This window comes from Scyliorhinus torazame, chromosome 11 (genome assembly GCF_047496885.1).
Source record: "Scyliorhinus torazame isolate Kashiwa2021f chromosome 11, sScyTor2.1, whole genome shotgun sequence".
In the NCBI taxonomy this organism is placed as follows: domain Eukaryota; kingdom Metazoa; phylum Chordata; class Chondrichthyes; order Carcharhiniformes; family Scyliorhinidae; genus Scyliorhinus; species Scyliorhinus torazame.
Window position 1 is genome coordinate 68,678,832 of NC_092717.1, and position 19,793 is coordinate 68,698,624.

Sequence of the window (19,793 nt, forward strand, 5' to 3'; positions counted from 1 at the left end):
GAGTGAGTGTTGAAGTGGGTGGGTATTGAGGTGGGGGAATGTTGAAGTGGGTGTGTATTGAGGCGGGTTAGTGTTGAAGTGGGTGGGTATTGAGGTGGGTGAATGTTGAAGTGGGTGGGTATTGAGGTGGGTGAGTGCTGAAGTGGGTGTGTATTGAGGCGGGTGAGTGTTGAAGTGGGTGGGTATTGAGGTGGGTGAATGTTGAAGTGGGTGTGTCTTGAGGCGGGTGAGTGTTGAAGTGGGTGGGTATTGAGGTGGGTGAATGTTGAAGTGGGTGTGTATTGAGGCGGGTGAGTGTTGAAGTGGGTGGGTATTGAGGCGGGTGAGTGTTGAAGTGGGTGGGTATTGAGGTGGGTGAGTGTTGAAGTGGGTGGGTATTGAGGTGGGTGAGTGTTGAAGTGGGTGTGTATTGAGGTGGGTGAGTGTTGAAGTGGGTGTGTATTGAGGTGGGTGAGTGTTGAAGAGGGTGTGTATTGAGGCGGGTGAATGTTGAAGTGGGTGTGTATTGAGGCGGGTGAGTGTTGAAGTGGGTGGGTATTGAGGTGGGTGAATGTTGAAGTGGGTGGGTATTGAGGTGGGTGAGTGCTGAAGTGGGTGTGTATTGAGGCGGGTGAGTGTTGAAGTGGGTGGGTATTGAGGTGGGTGAGTGTTGAAGTGGGTGGGTATTGAGGTGGGTGAGTGTTGAAGTGGGTGGGTATTGTGGTGGGTGAGTGTTGAAGTGGGTGGGTATTGAGGTGGGTGTGTGTTGAAGTGGGTGGGTATTGAGGTGGGTGAGTGTTGAAGTGGGTGTGTATTGAGGCGGGTGAGTGCTCAGATGAGTGAGTATTGAGGTGGGTGAGTGTTGAAGTGGGTGCGTATTGAGGTGGGTGAGTGTTGAAGTGGGTGGGTATTGAGGCGGGTGAGTGCTCAGATGAGTGAGTGTTGGAGTGGGTGTGTATTGAGGTGGGTGAGTGTTGAGGTGGGTGGGTATTGAGGTGGGTGAATGTTGAAGTGGGTGGGTATTGAGGAGGTTGAATGTTGAAGTGGGTGTGTATTGAGGCGGGTGAGTGTTGAAGTGGGTGGTTATTGAGGCGGGTGAGTGCTCAGATGGGTGAGTTTTGAAGTGGGTGGGTATTGAGGTGGGTGAGTGCTGAAGTGGGTGTGTATTGAGGCGGGTGAGTGTTGAAGTGGGTGGGTATTGAGGTGGGTGAATGTTGAAGTGGGTGTGTATTGAGGCGGGTGAGTGTTGAAGTGGGTGGGTATTGAGGTGGGTGAGTGTTGAAGTGGGTGGGTATTGAGGTGGGTGAATGTTGAAGTGGGTGTGTATTGAGGCGGGTGAGTGTTGAAGTGGGTGTGTATTGAGGCGGGTGAGTGTTGTAGTGGGTGGGTATTGAGGTGGGTGAGTGTTGAAGTGGGTGTGTATTGAGGCGGGTGAATGTTGAAGTGGGTGTGTATTGAGGCGGGTGAGTGTTGAAGTGGGTGGGTATTGAGGTGGGTGAATGTTGAAGTGGGTGTGTATTGAGGCGGGTGAGTGTTGAAGTGGGTGGGTATTGAGGTGGGTGAGTGTTGAAGTGGGTGGGTATTGAGGTGGGTGAATGTTGAACTGGGTGTGTATTGAGGCGGGTGAGTGTTGAAGTGGGTGGGTATTGAGGTGGGTGAGTGTTGAAGTGGGTGTGTATTGAGGCGGGTGAGTGTTGAAGTGGATGGGTATTGAGGTGGGTGAGTGTTGAAGTGGGTGGGTATTGAGGTGGGTGAATGTTGAAGTGGGTGTGTATTGAGGCGGGTGAGTGTTGAAGTGGGTGTGTATAGAGGCGGGTGAGTGCTCAGATGAGTGAGTGTTGAAGTGGGTGGGTATTGAGGTGGGTGAGTGTTGAAGTGGGTGGGTATTGAGGCGGGTGAGTGTTGAAGTGGGTGGGTATTGAGGTGGGTGAGTGTTGAAGTGGGTGGGTATTGAGGTGGGTGAGTGTTGAAGTGGTCTTACATGGGTAGGCCATATGGCTGATGGTGATACAAGGACATCATTTCTGCTTTGCATGAAAAGGTTGCATCCTCACGTGAGTGTACAGTCACGGTAACACAGTGGTTAGCACTGTTGTTTCACAGTGCCAGGGTCCCAGGTTCGATTCCCCGTTGGGTCACTGTCTGTGCGGATTCTGCACGTTCTCCCCAACTCTGCGTGGGTTTCCTCCGGGTGCTCCGGTTTCCTCCCACATGTCCTGAAAGACATGCTGATAGGTAATTTGGTCATTCTGAATTCTCCCTCAGTGTACCTGGAAAGTATACCAGAGTGTGGCGACTAGGGGATTTTCACAGTCACTTCATTGCAGTGTTAATGTAAGCCTACTTGTGATAATAATAAAGATTATTATTATTACAGCAGGGTGTGATCAGTAACACAATCAGCACTGTGGTATCTGTGTGTGTTGAGAATGCTGTTTGGAGAGTTAGCTCTGGTGACAATCTGATCCGGGCTGCTGCCAACCCCTTGATCTTGGCATGGTTTGTTCTGACAGAAGATGTTTGTTACAAAAAGCACATGGTAGCAGCAATGCTCAAGCAGTCTTTGTCCATTTTCAAAATTCTTTCCCAAGCCATGATGTCCAAGGCAGAAGGGCTCTCTCTGTGTCTAAGTCCCGCAGTAGGTAAAGTGATTAGTTGCCTTAGTGATTCTGCTGAAAGCTGTGTCAAATGCCTCATTTTGTCTGTGTAGTAGTGGAGCACAGCCTTGGAGCATAGATACGGTTAACTGGCCCTGTTTGAGCTGAGAGGTGGATGGAGGGAATATTTTCTGAAACATTTGTTGAGGGTGGGGGGGGGGGGGTTCTATCATTGAGAGCAGCAAATTTCTTACCATGAGCCCTACACATTGTTCACGCGTTTCCTCTGCGAAGGTATTGGGATGGGCAGTAAATGCTTGCCAAGTCAACGGTGCCCACATCCTGCAAAAATTTATTTTGTTTTAAATGGGGAGGTCAAAATGGGGAATCCTGGTGTTTAGGCAGCCCAGTGTGTTCATAGATTTAGACCTGGAGAAATCTCTCCAAGGCGGAATATAAAGAAATGTAAGGCACTAAGTTTGGCACCATCTTTGTTACCAATAAAATGACATATTTAGACATCCGTCTTTCTTTGGGCTCAACTTCAGCTTTTTTGTCAAGGTTTTACTCCCTTAGCTTTCAACTCTCCTGAGGCACACACAAGGCAATGGAGCCTTTGCCCATAGCGCAGTAGTTCAGTGGTTAGCACGGTTGCCTCACAGCGCCAGGGTCCCAGGTTCAATTCCAGGTTTGGGTCACTGTCTGTGCGGAGTCTGCACGTTCTCCCTGTGTCTGCATGGGTTTCCTCCGGGTGCTCCGGTTTCCCCCCACAAGCCCCGAAAGAGAATTGGACATTCTGAATTCTCCCTCGGAAATGAAAATGAAATGAAAATCGCTTATTGTCACAAGTAGGCTTCAAATGAACTTACTGTGAAAAGCCCCAAGTCGCCACATTCCGGCGCCTGTTCGGGGAGGCTGCTACGGGAACGTGGTTCGGGGAGGCTGGTACGAGAACTCTGTGCACCCAAACAGGTGCCGGAGTGTGCCAACTAGGGGATTGTCACAGTAACTCCATTGCAGTGTTAATGTAAGCCTACTTGTGACAATAAAGATTATTATAAAAAGCTGGTAGTTTTGTTCATGAGTGTCAGGGCATGTTTCCATGCCGGTGGGCATGTTTCCATGCCTGTGGGCCTATGGGCATGTTTCCATGCCGGTGGGCATGTTTCCATGCCTGTGGGCCTATGGGCATGTTTCCATGCCTGTGGGCCTGTGGGCATGTTTCCATGCCTGTGGGCATGTTTCCATGCCTGTGGGCCTATGGGCATGTTTCCATGCCTGTGGGCCTGTGGGCATGTTTCCATGCCTGGGGAGCCAGACAACCTCCGAGTTCCTCTGAAACGTTTGCCTGAGGCCACGAGGACCCAGTTTCCATGTGTCCCACAGGAAGCTCACCTTGCTGATGGAGGCCTTGCTGATGGAAAGGCTGTGTATTGACAGGGAGAGGCTTACACATTTGGCTCTCTTTTTCACATTGCTGCTAGTCAGCGGTGTAGGTTGAAAATGAGGAGACAACCAACACATAAAAACAAAAAGCATACTAATTCTTTTCATCCACATGCAAAATACATCATGCCAATTTGTTGGGCACCCTAGTTACTGGTCATAATAAGGACTTAACCTAGTTTATACAGATGATGGTAACAAAGGTCTGTCACACTTTGATAGTCTTTCCCCCAATAGGCTACAGATACTGGGTGTGGTAGTATGCATTAGGGGTCATGTGGGACTGTGAAGCCATGATGTCATTGGCTGACAGATCCCGGGTCCTGGTTGGACGTTGACCTCTAGCTCCGCCCTGAAGGCGGAATATAAGTACCTGGAGTCCTCCCCCGCAGGCAGTCTACTACCGAACTGCGGGGGAAACAGTCACGCTTAATAAAGCCTCATCGACTTCACTCTATTCGTCTCTCGGAGTCTTTGTGCGCTGCAATTTATTAAGCGTGACTAAAAAGGACTATGGAGCTCAGGATCATCCCGGAATGCCTGAGGATCAGCCCCCACGCAGTGAACGCGGCAGCAGCTTTCAAGCACTGGCAGACTTGTTTTGAGGCCTACCTCAGAACGGCCACCGGCCGGGTCACAGAAGACCAAAAACTACAGGTCCTGCACTCGAGGTTAAGCACGGAGATTTTCTCTTTCATCGAAGACGCAGAGGATTTTCAGACGGCGTTCGCAGCACTAAAAAGTCTCTATGTCCGCCCAGTAAACCAGATCTACGCTCGCTATCAACTCGCAACGAGACGGCAAAGTCCCGGAGAATCGATAGATGAATTCTACGCCGCGCTACTAATTTTGGGACGAGCCTGCAGCTGCCCGTCGGTGAACGCAAATGAACACACGGACATGTTAATGCGCGATGCTTTTGTGGCAGGTATGAACTCCTCCCAAATCCGCCAAAGACTTCTCGAAAAAGAGTCGCTAGGACTCTCAGAGGCACGGGCCCTAGCAGCCTCCCTAGATGTGGCCGCGCGAAATACCCGCACCTACGGCCCCCACCGCGCGGCAGCCCATTGGGCTCCATACGTACCCATCGCGACAAACCCACACCCCCCCCCCCCGGACACCCCACAGGCTTGCGCGGTCCAAACGCCAAGTCGCACCGGGGGCGCCCGCTGCTATTTCTGCGGCCAGGCGAAACACCCCCGGCAGCGCTGCCCGGCCTGCGCAGCGATCTGCAAGAGCTGCGGGAAAAAGGGCCATTTTGCGGTTGTGTGCCGGTCCCGCGAGGTCGCCGCTGTCCCGGGAGAACAGGGAGCCCTGCACGCCGCTTACGCTCCCAACCCCCCCTGCGCCCCATGTACGACCCGCAGGCGCGGCCACTCTGGGTCCCGACCACCGCGGTCCCGGGAAAACAGGGAGCCCTGCACGCCGCTTACGCTCCCCAACCCCCCCCCCCCCCCCCCCCCCCCCCCCCGCGCCCCATGTATGACCCACCGGCACTACCACTTTGGGTCCCGACCACCGCTCTCCCCGGAGAAGAGGGAGTTCTGCGCGGCTCTAACGCCCCCCAACCCCCCCCCCCGCGCCCCACGTATGACCCGCCGGCGCTACCAATTTGGGTCCCGACCACCGCTGTCCCCAGAGATGAGGGAGCCCCGCGCGTTCCTAACGCTCCCCAACCCCCCCAGCGCCCCATGTGCGACCCGCAGGCGCAGCCATTTTGGGTCCCGGCCACCACGAGGGGAGGGAAGGGCGCCACCATCTTAGACCACCCCAGACCTGTACGACGCATGGGGGTGGCCATTTTGTCCACCCCCGCCGCCATCTTGTGAACCCCCAGCCATGTGCGATGCATGGGGGCAGCCATTTTGTTCAACCCCGACGCCATCTTGGACGGCAACAACGGACCCCAGTGTCGACGGCTCCACGGGGTTCGAAGAAGACGCTCAACTACTACAACCACGTCTCGCTTCAATAACGCTGGACCAAGCTCGGCCCCGGACACTCCAGACGACGACGACAACGGTGCTGATAAACGGGCACGAGACACCATGCCTAGTCGACTCCGGGAGCACGGAGACCTTTATCCACCCCGACACGGTAAGACGCTGTTCTTTGACCACCCATCCCAGCGCACAAAAGATTTCCCTAGCTGCAGGATCCCACTCCGTACAGATCAAAGGCTTCTGCATAGTTACCCTAACGGTGCAGGGGAGGGAGTTCAAAAACTACAGGCTCTACGTCCTTCCCTAACTCTGCGCCCCCACATTACTGGGATTAGACTTCCAGTGCAATCTACAGAGCCTTACCTTCAAATTCGGCGGCCCAATACCCCCACTCACTATCTGCGGCCTCGCAACCCTCAAGGTGCAACCCCCGTCCTTGTTTGCAAACCTCACCCCGGATTGCAAACCCGTCGCCACTAGGAGCAGACGGTACAGCGCCCAGGACCGGACCTTCATTCGGTCCGAAGTCCAGCGGCTACTAAAGGAAGGCATAATCCAGGCCAGCAATAGTCCCTGGAGAGCACAGGTGGTAGTAGTAAAGACAGGGGAGAAGCAAAGGATGGTCATAGACTATAGCCAGACCATCAACAGGTACACACAACTAGACGCGTACCCTCTCCCCCGCATATCCGACATGGTCAATCGGATTGCCCGATATAAAGTCTTCTCCACCGTGGACCTCAAGTCCGCCTACCATCAGCTCCCCATCCGCCCAAGTGACCGCAAGTACACAGCCTTCGAGGCAGACGGGCGATTACACCATTTCCTAAGGGTCCTATTTGGCGTCACAAACGGGGTCTCGGTCTTCCAACGAGAGAGGGACCGAATGGTTGATCAACACGGGTTGCGGGCCACGTTCCCGTATCTCGACAATGTAACCATCTGCGGCCACGATCAGCAGGACCACGACGCCAACCTCCAAAAATTCCTCCAGACCGCTAAAGCCTTGAACCTCACGTACAACGAGGACAAGTGCGTTTTTAGCACCAACCGGCTAGCCATCCTGGGCTACGTACTGCGCAATGGGATAATAGGCCCCGACCCCGAACGTATGCGCGCCCTCATGGAATTTCCCCTCCCGCACTGCTCAAAAGCCCTGAAACGCTGCCTGGGGTTTTTTTCATACTACGCCCAGTGGGTCCCCCAGTACGCAGACAAGGCCCGCCCCCTAATACAGACCACGACCTTCCCTCTGTCGACAGAGGCTTGCCAGGCCTTCAGCCGCATCAAAGCGGATATCGCAAAGGCCACGATGCGCGCCTCGACGAGTCCCTCCCCTTCCAGGTCGAGAGCGACGCCTCCGACGTAGCTCTAGCGGCCACCCTTAACCAAGCGGGCAGACCCGTGGCCTTTTTCTCCTGAACCCTCCACGCTTCAGAAATCCGCCACTCCTCAGTGGAAAAGGAAGCCCAAGCCATAGTGGAAGCTGTGCGACATTGGAGGCATTACCTGGCCGGCAGGAGATTCACTCTCCTCACGGACCAACGGTCGGTAGCCTTCATGTTCGATAATGCACAGAGGGGCAAAATCAAAAACGACAAGATCTTAAGGTGGAGGATCGAGCTCTCCACCTTCAACTACGAGATCTTGTATCGTCCCGGAAAGCTGAACGAGCCGTCCGATGCCCTATCCCGCGACACATGTGCCAACGCACAAATTAACTGCCTCCAAACCCTCCACGAGGACCTCTGCCACCCGGGGGTCACTCGGTTTTACCACTTTATCAAGTCCCGCAACCTCCCATACTCCTTAGAGGAGGTCCGTACAGTCACAAGGAACTGCCACATCTGCGCAGAGTGCAAACCGCATTTTTTCAGGCCGGATGGTGCGCACCTGATTAAGGCTTCCCGCCCCTTTGAACGCCTTAGTCTGGATTTCAAAGGACCCCTTCCCTCCACCGACCGCAACATATACTTCCTTAATGTGGTGGACGAGTACTCCCGCTTCCCATTCGCCATCCCCTGTTCTGACATGACCGCGGCCACAGTCATTAAAGCCCTGAACACCATATTCACACTGTTCGGTTGCCCCGCATATGTCCACAGCGACAGGGGGGTCCTCTTTCATGAGTGACGAGCTGCGCCAGTTCCTGCTCAGCAACGGGATAGCCTCGAGCAGGACGACCAGCTACAACCCCCGGGGGAACGGGCAAGTAGAGAGGGAGAACGGCACGGTCTGGAAGACCGTCCTACTGGCCCTACGGTCCAGGGACCTCCCAGTTTCACGGTGGCAGGAGGTCCTTCCGGACGCCCTCCACTCCATCCGGTCACTGCTGTGTACTAGCACTAACCAAACGCCTCATGAGCGCCTCCTTGTCTTCCCCAGGAAGTCCTCCTCTGGAACGTCGCTGCCGACCTGGCTGGCGGCCCCAGGACCCATCTTGCTCCGAAAGCACGCGCGGGCGCACAAGTCGGACCCGTTGGTCGAAAGGGTTCACCTCCTTCACGCGAACCCGCAGTATGCTTACATGGAGTACCCCGACGGCCGACAGGACACGGTCTCTCTGCGAGATCTAGTGCCCGCCGGCAACACACACACCCCCCCGACACCAATCACCCAACCCCCCCCCCCCCCCCCCCTTCCTGCCACCGCCGCACCCCGCGACCGCCCCCTTCCCAGGAGGATCAGCCCTCCTCCCAGGCCCGACCAGGAATAAAGCCCAAGCTGAAACCTAAGGCTCCCGGAGAAGACAACACTGAAACAAGCACCACCACCACCACCGGGGCCGAGGCGATCGACACGGACGACCAGACCGCCCGACCGACTCGTGGCATCGCTCTAACAGTACAATGTGGACTTTGTGGACTTTTAACGAGAACATTTTGTCTTTTCCTGACGATTACTGTAAATAGTTTGAAACAAAAAAAAAAACCTTGTACATACTGTTATACCATGTGAAAGTTTTCCTCCCAGGACCAGCCTTGTAAACCCTTACCACCATGCGAAGCATCTGTTCTGACATGACCGCGGCCACAGTCATTAAAGCCCTGAACACCATATTCACACTGCTCGGTTGCCCCGCATATGTCCACAGCGACAGGGGGGTCCTCTTTCATGAGTGACAAGCTGCGCCAGTTCCTGCTCAGCCGGGTTCATTTTTAACAAGGGGTGAATGTGGTAGTATGCATTAGGAGTCATGTGGGACTGTGAAGCCATGATGTCATTGGCTGACAGATCCCGGGTCCTGGTTGGAAGTTGACCTCTAGCTCCGCCCTGAAGGCGGAGTATAAGTACCTGGAGTCCTCCCCCGCAGGCAGTCTACTACCGAACTGCGGGGGAAACAGTCACGCTTAATAAAGCCTCATCGACTTCACTCTATTCGTCTCTCGGAGTCTTTGTGCGCTACACTGGGTAAATTGTCATTTTCATTTTTGTTTAATTTTTCCAATTAAGGGGCACTTTAGCGTGGCCAATCCACATCTTTGGGTTGTGAGGGTGAGATCCACACAGACATGGGCAGAATGTGCAAACTCCACACAGGCAGTGACCTGGTGCCGGGATCAAACCCAGGCCCTCGGCGCCGTGAGGCAGCAGTGCCAACCACTGTGCCACTGTGCCCCCCAACTGATATTTTCAAGATAAAAACCAATTGATATTGGTTAGGTAAGGATACCAAGGGGCGGCACGTGGCACAGTGGTTAGCACTGCTGCTACGGCGCTGAGAACCCGAGTATGAAACCTGGCCCTGGGTCACTGTCCGTGTGGAGTTTGCACATTCTCCCCATGTCTGCGTGGGTTTCACCCCCACAACCCAATGATGTGTACGTTAGGGGGATTGGCCACGCTAAATTGACCCTTAATTGGAAAAATAATAATTGGATACTCTAAATTTATTTTAAAAAAGGATACCAAGGGAGATGGAGGAAGACAAGGATACAGGTTGAGGTACAGATCAGCCATGATGTAATTCAATAGTGGAATGATCTTGATGGACTGAATAGCCTCTACCTCTTCCAATGTTTCCCAAGATGTTGGAATCAATTAAAAAGAAATTCTACAATGCCTACTGCAAGCAAAATTGGAGCAGGTTTGATTTTGCATCTCAGGTGCAGAAAAAATGTGCTTGGTATTTTAAAGTTACACTGCTTACATTTTCACTTATTTCTTTTTAATCGGGCATTTTTTAACTTGTCTTCTTTTCACTCTATCCCAACAGGATATGGAAAGCTCTGGTGCATTTGGACTACCGTGTATACCTGGAACCCCTGGATCCTCAGGACGTCCGGGGTCCCCAGTAAGAATTTTAAATGTGTACATGACTTATAATCTAGAAAACTATTCCCAATATTTGTATTTTTTTTACAAACTCGGGTGGATTAATGAAATGCTTTTCTGGTGACCTATACATACTTCAATTAAAAAATATATGGCCATGTATTTCCGTGAGCTTTCTGCCACCGCGCTCCCACAAAAGATCCTCTGAAGTACAGATAAAACCTGTGGTTGTTTGCAATGGCCAATTGCAGCAAACTAGTATTTGAACATTGCTGAGAAGAGAGAAATTTTACTGAGGCTTGCACTCATCAGGACAAAACACAAGTGCCAAATTTCAAACCATCGTAGTAACTTACCCAGTCATGTGCAGGGATATGTTCTCTGCAAACAAAAGGTATACGTGCAAGCCTTGCACATTTTTTGAATTAGAGCTTGTGGGGACCTTTTGCTTTCTTCATGGGAATGTCTCGGCCAATCGAAGACGACTTGTGAACCAATCAGCACCCTTTTTTCTTGTGGTTTAAATTATTGTGACCATTTGAAATATGCCATTCTTGCATTTGCCCTGATGACTGCAAGATGAAAAGTTTCAAACACTATTCAATACTCACAGGTTAATAATCCCTCAAAATCCTGAGGGTTACCATTAACCAGAAACCAAACATGACCAGCCATATAAATACTGTGGCTGCAAGAGCAGATCAGTGATTAGAAATCCTGCGCTGAGACTTCCGGGTGCGGCGATGACCAGCTAAGTCGCACGTTTCGGCACCTCCTGTTTTAACGGACTTTTGGGCTCTTATCGGGAGCCCCAACGGCAATTTTCGAAGGCTAAACCCACTGTGAGGCGACATAGAAGGGAGTCTCCCCAGATGTGAATGGACAGAAGAGATAATAGTGGCCAGATTGCGGAGGATCCTCTGGAGCAGTGGCAAAGAAGGGAAGTGAGAAGCAAGATGGCGGCGGAGGGAGGCCAGTTGGTATGGGGCCTGGAACAGTAGGAGTTCCTCCGGTGATGTGTGGAGGAGCTCAAGAAGGAGGTGCTGGCGCCAATGCTGCAGGCGATTGAGGGGTTAAAGGAGGCGCAGAAGACCCAAGAGATGGAGCTCCGTGGAGTGAAGGCAAAAGCTGCCGAAAATGAGGACGAGATACAGGGCTTGGTGGTGAAGACGGAGACGCACGAGGTACTGCATAAGAGGTGTATGGAGAGACTGGAAGCCCTGGAAAATAGCTTGAGGAGGAAGAACTTAAGAATCTTGGGTCTTCCCGAAGGGGCAGAGGGAGCGGACGTTGGGGCGTATGTGAGCACGATGCTCCATACCTTAATGGGAGCTGAGGCCCCGACGGGCCCCCTGGAAGTAGAGGGAGCGTATCGAGTCCTCGTAAGACCAAAGGCAGGAGAAATACCTTGAGCAATAGTGGTGAGGTTCCACTGCTACAAGGACAGGGAGATGGCCCTGAGATGGGCGAAAAAGACACGGAGCAGCAGGTGGGAGAGTGCGGTGATCCGCGTGTATCAGGATTGGAGTGCGGAGGTGGCGAGAAGGAGGGCGACTTTCAATCGGGCCAAGGCGGTGCTCCACAAGAGGAAAGTGAAGTTTGGAATGTTGCAGCCGGCAAGACTGTGGGTTACACACCAGGGTAAACATCACTACTTCGAGACGGCAGAAGAGGCGTGGACATTTATTGAAGAGGAGAAGTTGGACTAGATTGGAGAAAGAGTGTTTGAAATGAAGTAGTGAGGTGGTGGTAAGGGACTGTGAATCAGATGGGGGAAAATTTTCTTTCCCCTCGAAGGGGGGACACACGAAGAAATGTGGGCGCCGGTGGGGAAGGGGAGGGGGAAGGAGAGAGGGAGCTGCGCCATTAGGGGTGGGGCCGAGAGGGAAGCGCGGGCTTTGTTCCCGCGCTATGGAAATTGTGGCGGGAAAAGAGGGCCTCACATAATGGGAGGCTAAGGATAAACGGGGGAAGCCGAGGTCAGCCAGAGTTTGCTGACTTCCGGAAGCAATATGGGGGGAGCAACTAAGCTAGAGAGGGATCTAGCGGGGGGAGGGGGGGGGGGTGTTAACTGGGTTGCTGCTGCTAAGGGGGAGCTGTTACGGGATGGGATGGTCGGGACGGGAGGACGCCGTCGGGGGGATAAGCGGGTGCATGGGAACCAGGTGAGGAGCTGGTCTAAAAAAGGGGATGGCTAGTCGATGAGGGGGGAGTAAAGAGCCCCCCAACCCGGTTGATCACGTGGAACGAGAGAGGGTTGAATGGGCCGATTAAGAGGGCAAGGGTACTTGCGCACCTAAAGAAGCTAAAGGCAGACGTGGTCATGCTTCAGGAGACGCACCTGAAACTGGCGGATCAGGTCAGATTAAGAAAAGGATGGGTGGGACAGGTATTCCACTCGGGCTTGGATGCAAAAAATAGAGGGGTGGCAATACTGGTGGGGAAACGGGTATTGTTTGAGGCGAAGACCATACTGGCGGACAGTGGGGGTAGATACGTGATGGTGAGTGGCAGATTGCAAGGTGAGGCGGTGGTGCTGGTGAATGTATATGCCCCGAACTGGGATGACGCAAACTTTATGAAGCGTATGTTGGGGCGCATCCCGGACCTGGAGATGGGAAAGTTGGTAATGGGGGGGGGACTTCAACACAGTGCTGGACCCAGGGCTGGACTGGTCCAGATCTAGGGCTGGACCGGTCCAGACCTAGGACCGGGAGGAGGGCGGCAGCGGCCAAGGTGCTTAAGGGCTTTATGGAGCAGATGGGAGGAGTTGATCCCTGGAGATTTACTAGGCTAAGGAGTAAGGAGATTTCCTTCTTCGCCCATGTCCACAAAGTGTACTCCCGGATAGACTTCTTTCTCCTGGGAAGGGCACTGATCCCGAAGGTGGCAGGAACGGAGTATTCGGCTATAGCCATTTCAGATCTTGCCCCACATTGGGTAGATCTGGAAGTAGGAGAGGAAAAGGAACAGGGCCCACTCTGGAGATTAGATGTGGGACTGTTGGCGGACGAGGGGGTATGTGTAAGGGTGAGGGGATGTATTGAAAGGTACCTAGAGATTAATGATGATGGAGAGGTCCAGGTGGGTGTGGTCTGGGAGGCGCTGAAGGCGGTGGTTAGAGGGGAGCTGATCTCCATAAGGGCCCATAAGGGGAAACAAGAGGGTAAAGAAAGGGAGAGATTGTTGAGGGAGATTTTGAGGGTGGATAGGCAATATGCGGAGGCTCCAGATGAAGGGCTATACAGGGAAAGACGGAGATTGCACACGGACTTTGACTTGTTGACCACGGGTAAGGCGGAGGCACAATGGATATGGAGAGAAGGCGAGCCGGCTGCTGGCCCAACAACTTAGGAAGAGGGGGGCGGCGAGAGAGATCGGAAGGGGTTAGAGACGAGGAGGGAAAGATGGAACGGGGAGCGGGGAGGGTGAACGGGGTGTTTAAGGTATTTTACGAGAGGCTATATAAGGCTCAACCCCCGGAAGGGAAAGAGGGAATGATGCGTTTCCTAGACCAGCTGGAGTTCCCGAAGGTTGAGGAACAGGAGATGACAGGACTGGGAGCGCAGATTGAGGTGGAGGAGGTGGTAAAAGGAATTGGGAACATGCAGGCAGGGAAGGCCCCGGGACCGGATGGGTTCCCGGTGGAGTTCTATAGGAAATACGTGGACCTGCTGGCCCCACTTCTGACGAGAACCTTTAATGAGGCTAGGGAAAGGGGGACACTACCCCCGACGATGTCGGAGGCGACGATATCGCTGATCCTGAAAAGAGACAAGGACCTGCTGCAGTGCGGATCATACAGGCCTATTTCCCTCTTGAACGTAGATGCCAAGCTTTTGGCCAAGGTGATGGCGACGAGGATAGAGGACTGTGTCCCTGGGGTGGTGCATGATGATCAAACGGGGTTTGTTAAAGGGAGGCAATTGAATGCTAATATACGGAGGTTGTTGGGGGTGATGATGATGCCCCCACCAGAGGGGGAGGCGGAGATAGTGGTGGCGATGGATGCAGAGGAAACATTTGATAGAGTGGAGTGGGACTACCTGTGGGAAGTACTGAGGAGATTTGGATTTGGAGAGGGGTTCATTAGATGGGTTCAGCTCCTGTACAGGGCCCCGGTGGCAAGTGTGATTACAAATAGGCAACGATCTGACCACTTCCGACTATATAGGGGTACAAGACAGGGATATACCCTGTCCCCGTTACTGTTTGCGTTGGCAATTGAGCCACTGGCCATAGCGCTGAGGGGCTCTAGGAAGTGGAGGGGGGTACTTAGAGGAGGAGAAGAGCATTGGGTGTCATTATACGCGGATGATTTGTTGTTGTATGTCGCGGACCCAGTGGAGGGGATGCCTGAGATAATGCAGACACTCAGGGAGTTTGGAGAATTTTCAGGATATAAATTGAATATGGGGAAGAGTGAACTGTTAGTGATGCACCCCGGGGAACAGGGCAGGGGAATAGATGATTTACCGTTGAGGAGGGGAACAAGGGATTTCCGGTATTTAGGGATCCAGGTGGCCAGGAACTGGGGAACCTTGCATAAGCTTAACTTGGCACGACTGGTAGAGCAGATGGAAGAGGACTTTAGGAGGTGGGACATGGCTCCCCTGTCATTGGTGGGCAGGGTGCAGACGGTTAAAATGGTGGTCCTTCCGAGGTTTCTTTTTGTGTTCCAGTGCCTCCCTGTACTGATTACAAAGGCCTTTTTTAAGAAGGTGGACAAGAGTATTATGAGCTTTGTGTGGGCTGGAAAGACCCCAAGGGTAAAGAGGGGGTTCCTGCAGCGCAGTAGGGACAGAGGGGGACTGGCACTGCTGAGTCTAAGTGATTATTATTGGGCCGCCAACGTGTCAATGATATGTAAGTGGATGAGGGAAGGGGAAGGAGCAGCGTGGAAAAGACTGGAGATGGCGTCCTGTAGGGGAACTAGCCTAAAAGTACTGGCGACGGCGCCGTTACCGTTCTCCCCGAAATAATACACCACAAACCCAGTGGTGGTGGCAACTCTGAAAATTTGGGGGCAGTGGAGACGACATAAGGGAGTGACGGGTGCCTCAGTGCGGTCCCCGATAAGGAACAACCATAGGTTCGTCCCGGGAAGGATAGATGGGGGATTTAAATCTTGGCAGCGAGCAGGAATTGCGAAATTGAAGGACTTGTTTTTAGACTGGACGTTCGCGAGTCTGGGAGCACTGACAGAAAAATATGGGTTGCCACCTGGGAATGCAGGGGGGGAGACGATGGTAGAGGAGCTGAAGGGAAAATGGGAGGAGGAGCTGGGGGAAGAGATTGAGGAGGGGCTGTGGGCAGATGCCCTAGGTAGGGTAAACTCTTCGTCCTCGCGTGCCAGGCTCAGCCTGATACAATTCAAGGTTCTACACAGGGCGCATATGACTGGAGCAAGGCTGAGTAGACTTTTTGGAGTGGAGGATAGGTGCAGGAGATGCGCGGGAAGCCCGGCGAACCACACCCACATGTTTTGGTCATGTCCGGTATTGCATGGGTTTTGGTTGGGTGTGGCAAAAGTGATTTCAAAGGTGGTGGGGGTCCGGGTCGAACCAGGTTGGGCGTTGGCTATATTTGGGGTTGCAGATGAGCCGGGAGTGCAGGAGGCGAGAGAGGCCGATGTTTTGGCCTTTGCGTCCCTAGTAGCCAGGCGAAGGATTCTACTTATGTGGAAAGAAGCTAAACCCCCGGGCGTGGAGGCCTGGATAAACGACATGGCAGGGTTCATAAAATTGGAGCGGATAAAGTACGCACTAAGAGGGTTCACCAGGCGGTGGCAACCGTTCCTCGACTATCTCGCAGAGCAATAAGGGAAAATAGGAAAGGTAGCAGCAGCAACCCAGGGGGAGGACTCATTTGGGTCCTCAGGGGTTTTTATGTGTGTGTTTATATATTAGTTATTTATATTAGATTTTACGAAGTTACTATTTTAGTTACTATTTCTGTTGTTTCTTATTTTGTTGTTGGCAGTTGCCATTAGTTAGCATATTATTTATTTCAAAAATGATCAATGTATATATTATTACAAAGTTGTAAAATGGGAAATTTTTGTCTTTGTTTGATCGAAAAACTTTAATAAAATATATTTTTTTTAAATAGGAATCCTGCGCTGAGTATCTCATCTCCTGATTCCCCAAAGCCCTTCCTCCATCTATAAAGCACAGGCTGAGAGTGTGATGGAATACTCTCCACTTGCCTCAATGAGTGCAGTTCAAACAGCACTCGGGAAGCTCAACAGCTTGATCTGCACCCCATCCACTAATTGAAACATACACTCTCCCCATCAGTGCACCTTATATAAGATACACTGCAGTAATTCACCAAGACTCCTTCAGCAGTACCTTACAAATGAGTAGACCCTACTAGGACAGGGGCAGCAGATACATGGGAACATCACCACCTGCACATTCCCCTCAAAGTCACACAGCATCCTGATTTGGAATCATATTAGCATTCTTCCACTGTCGCCGGGTCAAATTCCTGGAATTGTCTCCCTAACAGCACTGTGGGATCAAATGTATGGTAGTTAAATTTGTTGATGACACCAAGATAGGTTGAAAAGTAAGTTTGAAGAGGAGGTAAAGAGCCTACAAAGGGATGTAGATAGGTTAAGTGAATGGGAAAATATTTGGTAGATGGAGTATAATGTGGGAAAATATGAGTTTGTCCAATTTGGTAGGAAGAATACAAAGGCAGTATTCTATTAAAATGGAGAGAGATTGCAGAACTCAGAGGGATCTGGCGCCCTGTATATGAATCACAAAAAATTAGTCAATGTGTACAGCATGTGATTAGGAAGGCAAATTAGGAATGTTGGTGTTTATTGCAAGGGCAATGGAGCATTAAAGTAGGCACGTTTTACTGCAGTTGTACATGGCACTGGTGAAACTACCTCTGTGTACAGCTTTCCTCCTTATATGAAAAAGTATTTAAATGCGTGAGAAGCAGTTCAAAGAAGGTTCACTCAACTGATTCCTGGGATGAAGGATTTATTAAGAAAGGTTGAACAAGTTGGGTCTATACTCATTAAAGTTTTGAAGAATGAAAGTTGAACTTATTGAAACATATAAGAACATATAAGGTCCTGAGGGGACTTCGTTGGAGGGATACCAGGAAGATATTTCTTCTTGTGGATGAGACGAGAACGAGGGGCACAGTTTGAAATTAAAAAGTCTTCCTTTTAAGACACGGATGAGGAGAATTATTTCCTCTCAGAAGGGCAATAGTCTGTGCAATTCACTTCCCCAGAGAGCAGTGAAGGCTGAGTCATTGAATTTATTCAAGGCTGAGTTAGAGAGATTTTTGACAGACCAGGAAGTCAAGGGTTATGGGGGGCAGATCGGAAAATGGAGTTGGGACCTCAGTCAGACCAGCCATGATCTTGTCAATTGGCAGAGCAGGCTCAAATAGCCAAATGGCCTACTCTTGCTCCTATATGGGTATACCACATGGACTGCAGCAGTTCAAGCAAGGGATTCAACACCACCTTCTAAAACACAATTCGGATGAATACCAAATGCTGACCGAGCCAGTGACGTTTGTATCAAATGAATAGATTAAGAAACAAAGACAGCTGGGCTAGTTACTCTAATCGTCAGATCCATAGCGAGTCAATGGACAGATTTTAACTCACTCACAATCCACTCACTTACACAAAGTTAAAGTCAGGCCTAATGATATTTTAAAATTACACAGACATATGTATGTTGTTATGACCAGGTTAACCATTGGGAATGAACCAGTGAATGTACCTACATGATTTTATTTAGTTGAAAAAGGTGCAATGTGCGGACAAAGGACAGGGTCCTGTGTGTGAACATAGGCAGCTTCCAGCACACTTCATTTAGCCACACCTCGAGCCCAACTGATAAATTGTCAGATAAGTTGTCAGTGTCATTCTTACCCACTGAGCAGATGTTCAGCAAATGTTGTCTAATTGAAGAATCACATCAGATGTTGGACACTATGGGTGAGATTCTCTGGCCACCCCATTTGTTGGTGACGGGATTTTCTGGTCCTTCCACTGTCAATGGGATTTCCCATTGAATCCACTCCTCGCCACCAGGGTGATGTGTTAGGCAGGTATGTTCAATGTGGACTGCACTCGATGCAGGGAAGCTAGAAACAGACGTCTAACACTGGAGAAGATCCAACACTGTTTTATTCAACGATAGAACTGATATACATATTCCGCTGTGGGTAGACACTATACTGAACTGACTGGAGACCTTGTAGTAGCCTGACCAGACGTATTAGCTACCGCATGGTGTTTGCTAGCTCATGGACTCTGACTGTCTCAGTGGCTGGGTCCCGAGAGAACGGGAAACCTAGTGCCCTCTGGCTTTATAGTGGTAGTGTCCTGTCTGGTGATTGGCTGCACTGTGTTGTGTGCTTACTGGTCATCCTGTGTGTCAATCATTGCCTGTCTGCATCTCATTATATACATGAGTGGATATTATGACACAAGGGTGCGCCAGCAGTGGGACCAGCAGATCCGCCAGTGTGAACAGTGGAAGATCTCACTCCATGTTGTGAGTTTTGTGAGCCTGGATTGTTTTAGTACTGTCAGTACTTTGCCTGTTGTAAGCAGCCCGAGGGACATGCTGTTTGATACGATCCACCAGTCATTGGGATATACAGCCGACATACCAAACATCACACTGGCACTGAAATTCATGTAACCACATGACTGATTTGTGTGATAGGCAGAATGTCTTTTTGGTTTGACGGCCGCATTGTGTTAGTGGAGAATACCACTCATGTTGCTACTGCATAGTGGCCAGCGTGAAATGGCTTCAATGAATGAAGTTTAGTGGGTCCAAGTTTGTTTTGGTGCTTGTGATGTGGACAACACTGGCAGGAGTTATTGCCCATTAAATTCAATGTCATAATGTTGGCCTGCAGTTTGGGTGTAGAAGATTTCCTTTCCTAGTTTTTATAATAATCCAGGAGCTGTCACAGTCATTGGGTACCAGCAAACACATGACCAGCTTTATTGCATTCAGTTGCACAACTTACAATTATAAACTGGTAAACTATAATTAGAAACTTAACGGGCAGGATTTTCCACATCCCTCGTGGTGTGTTTTGTGACGGCGGAGGCGGCCCACCAGTGGGATTTTCCAGTCCTAAATACAGAGTACTGGGCTAATGGTAAGATTCTTGGTAGTGTGGATGCGCAGAGAGATCTCGGTGTCCATGCACATAGATCCCTGAAAGTTGCCACCTAGGTTGAGAGGGTTGTTAAGAAGGCGTATGGTGTGTTAGCTTTTATTGGTAGAGGGATTGAGTTTCGGAGCCATGAGGTCATGTTGAAGCTGTACAAAATTCTGGTGCGGCCGCATTTGGAGTATTGCATGCAGTTCTGGTCGCCGCATTATAGGAAGGATGTGGAAGCATTGGAAAGGGTGCAGAGGAGATTTACCAGAATGTTGCCTGGTATGGAGGGAAGATCTTATGAGGAAAGGCTGAGGGACTTAAGGTTGTTTTTGTTAGAGAGAAGAATGTTAAGAGGTGACTTAATTGAGGCATACAAGATGAT

At 51.2% G+C, this 19,793-nt stretch overlaps 1 protein-coding gene across 1 annotated transcript in view; it reads left to right on the plus strand.

Moving 5' to 3' along the window:
- Nucleotides 1–19,793, plus strand: part of LOC140385324 (collagen alpha-1(XV) chain-like) — a 531,657-nt gene that overhangs the window by 285,837 nt on the left and 226,027 nt on the right. Inside the window, 1 exon segment of the mRNA XM_072467384.1 lies at nucleotides 10,182–10,259. Within this exon segment, the coding sequence (XP_072323485.1) occupies nucleotides 10,182–10,259 (78 nt within the window).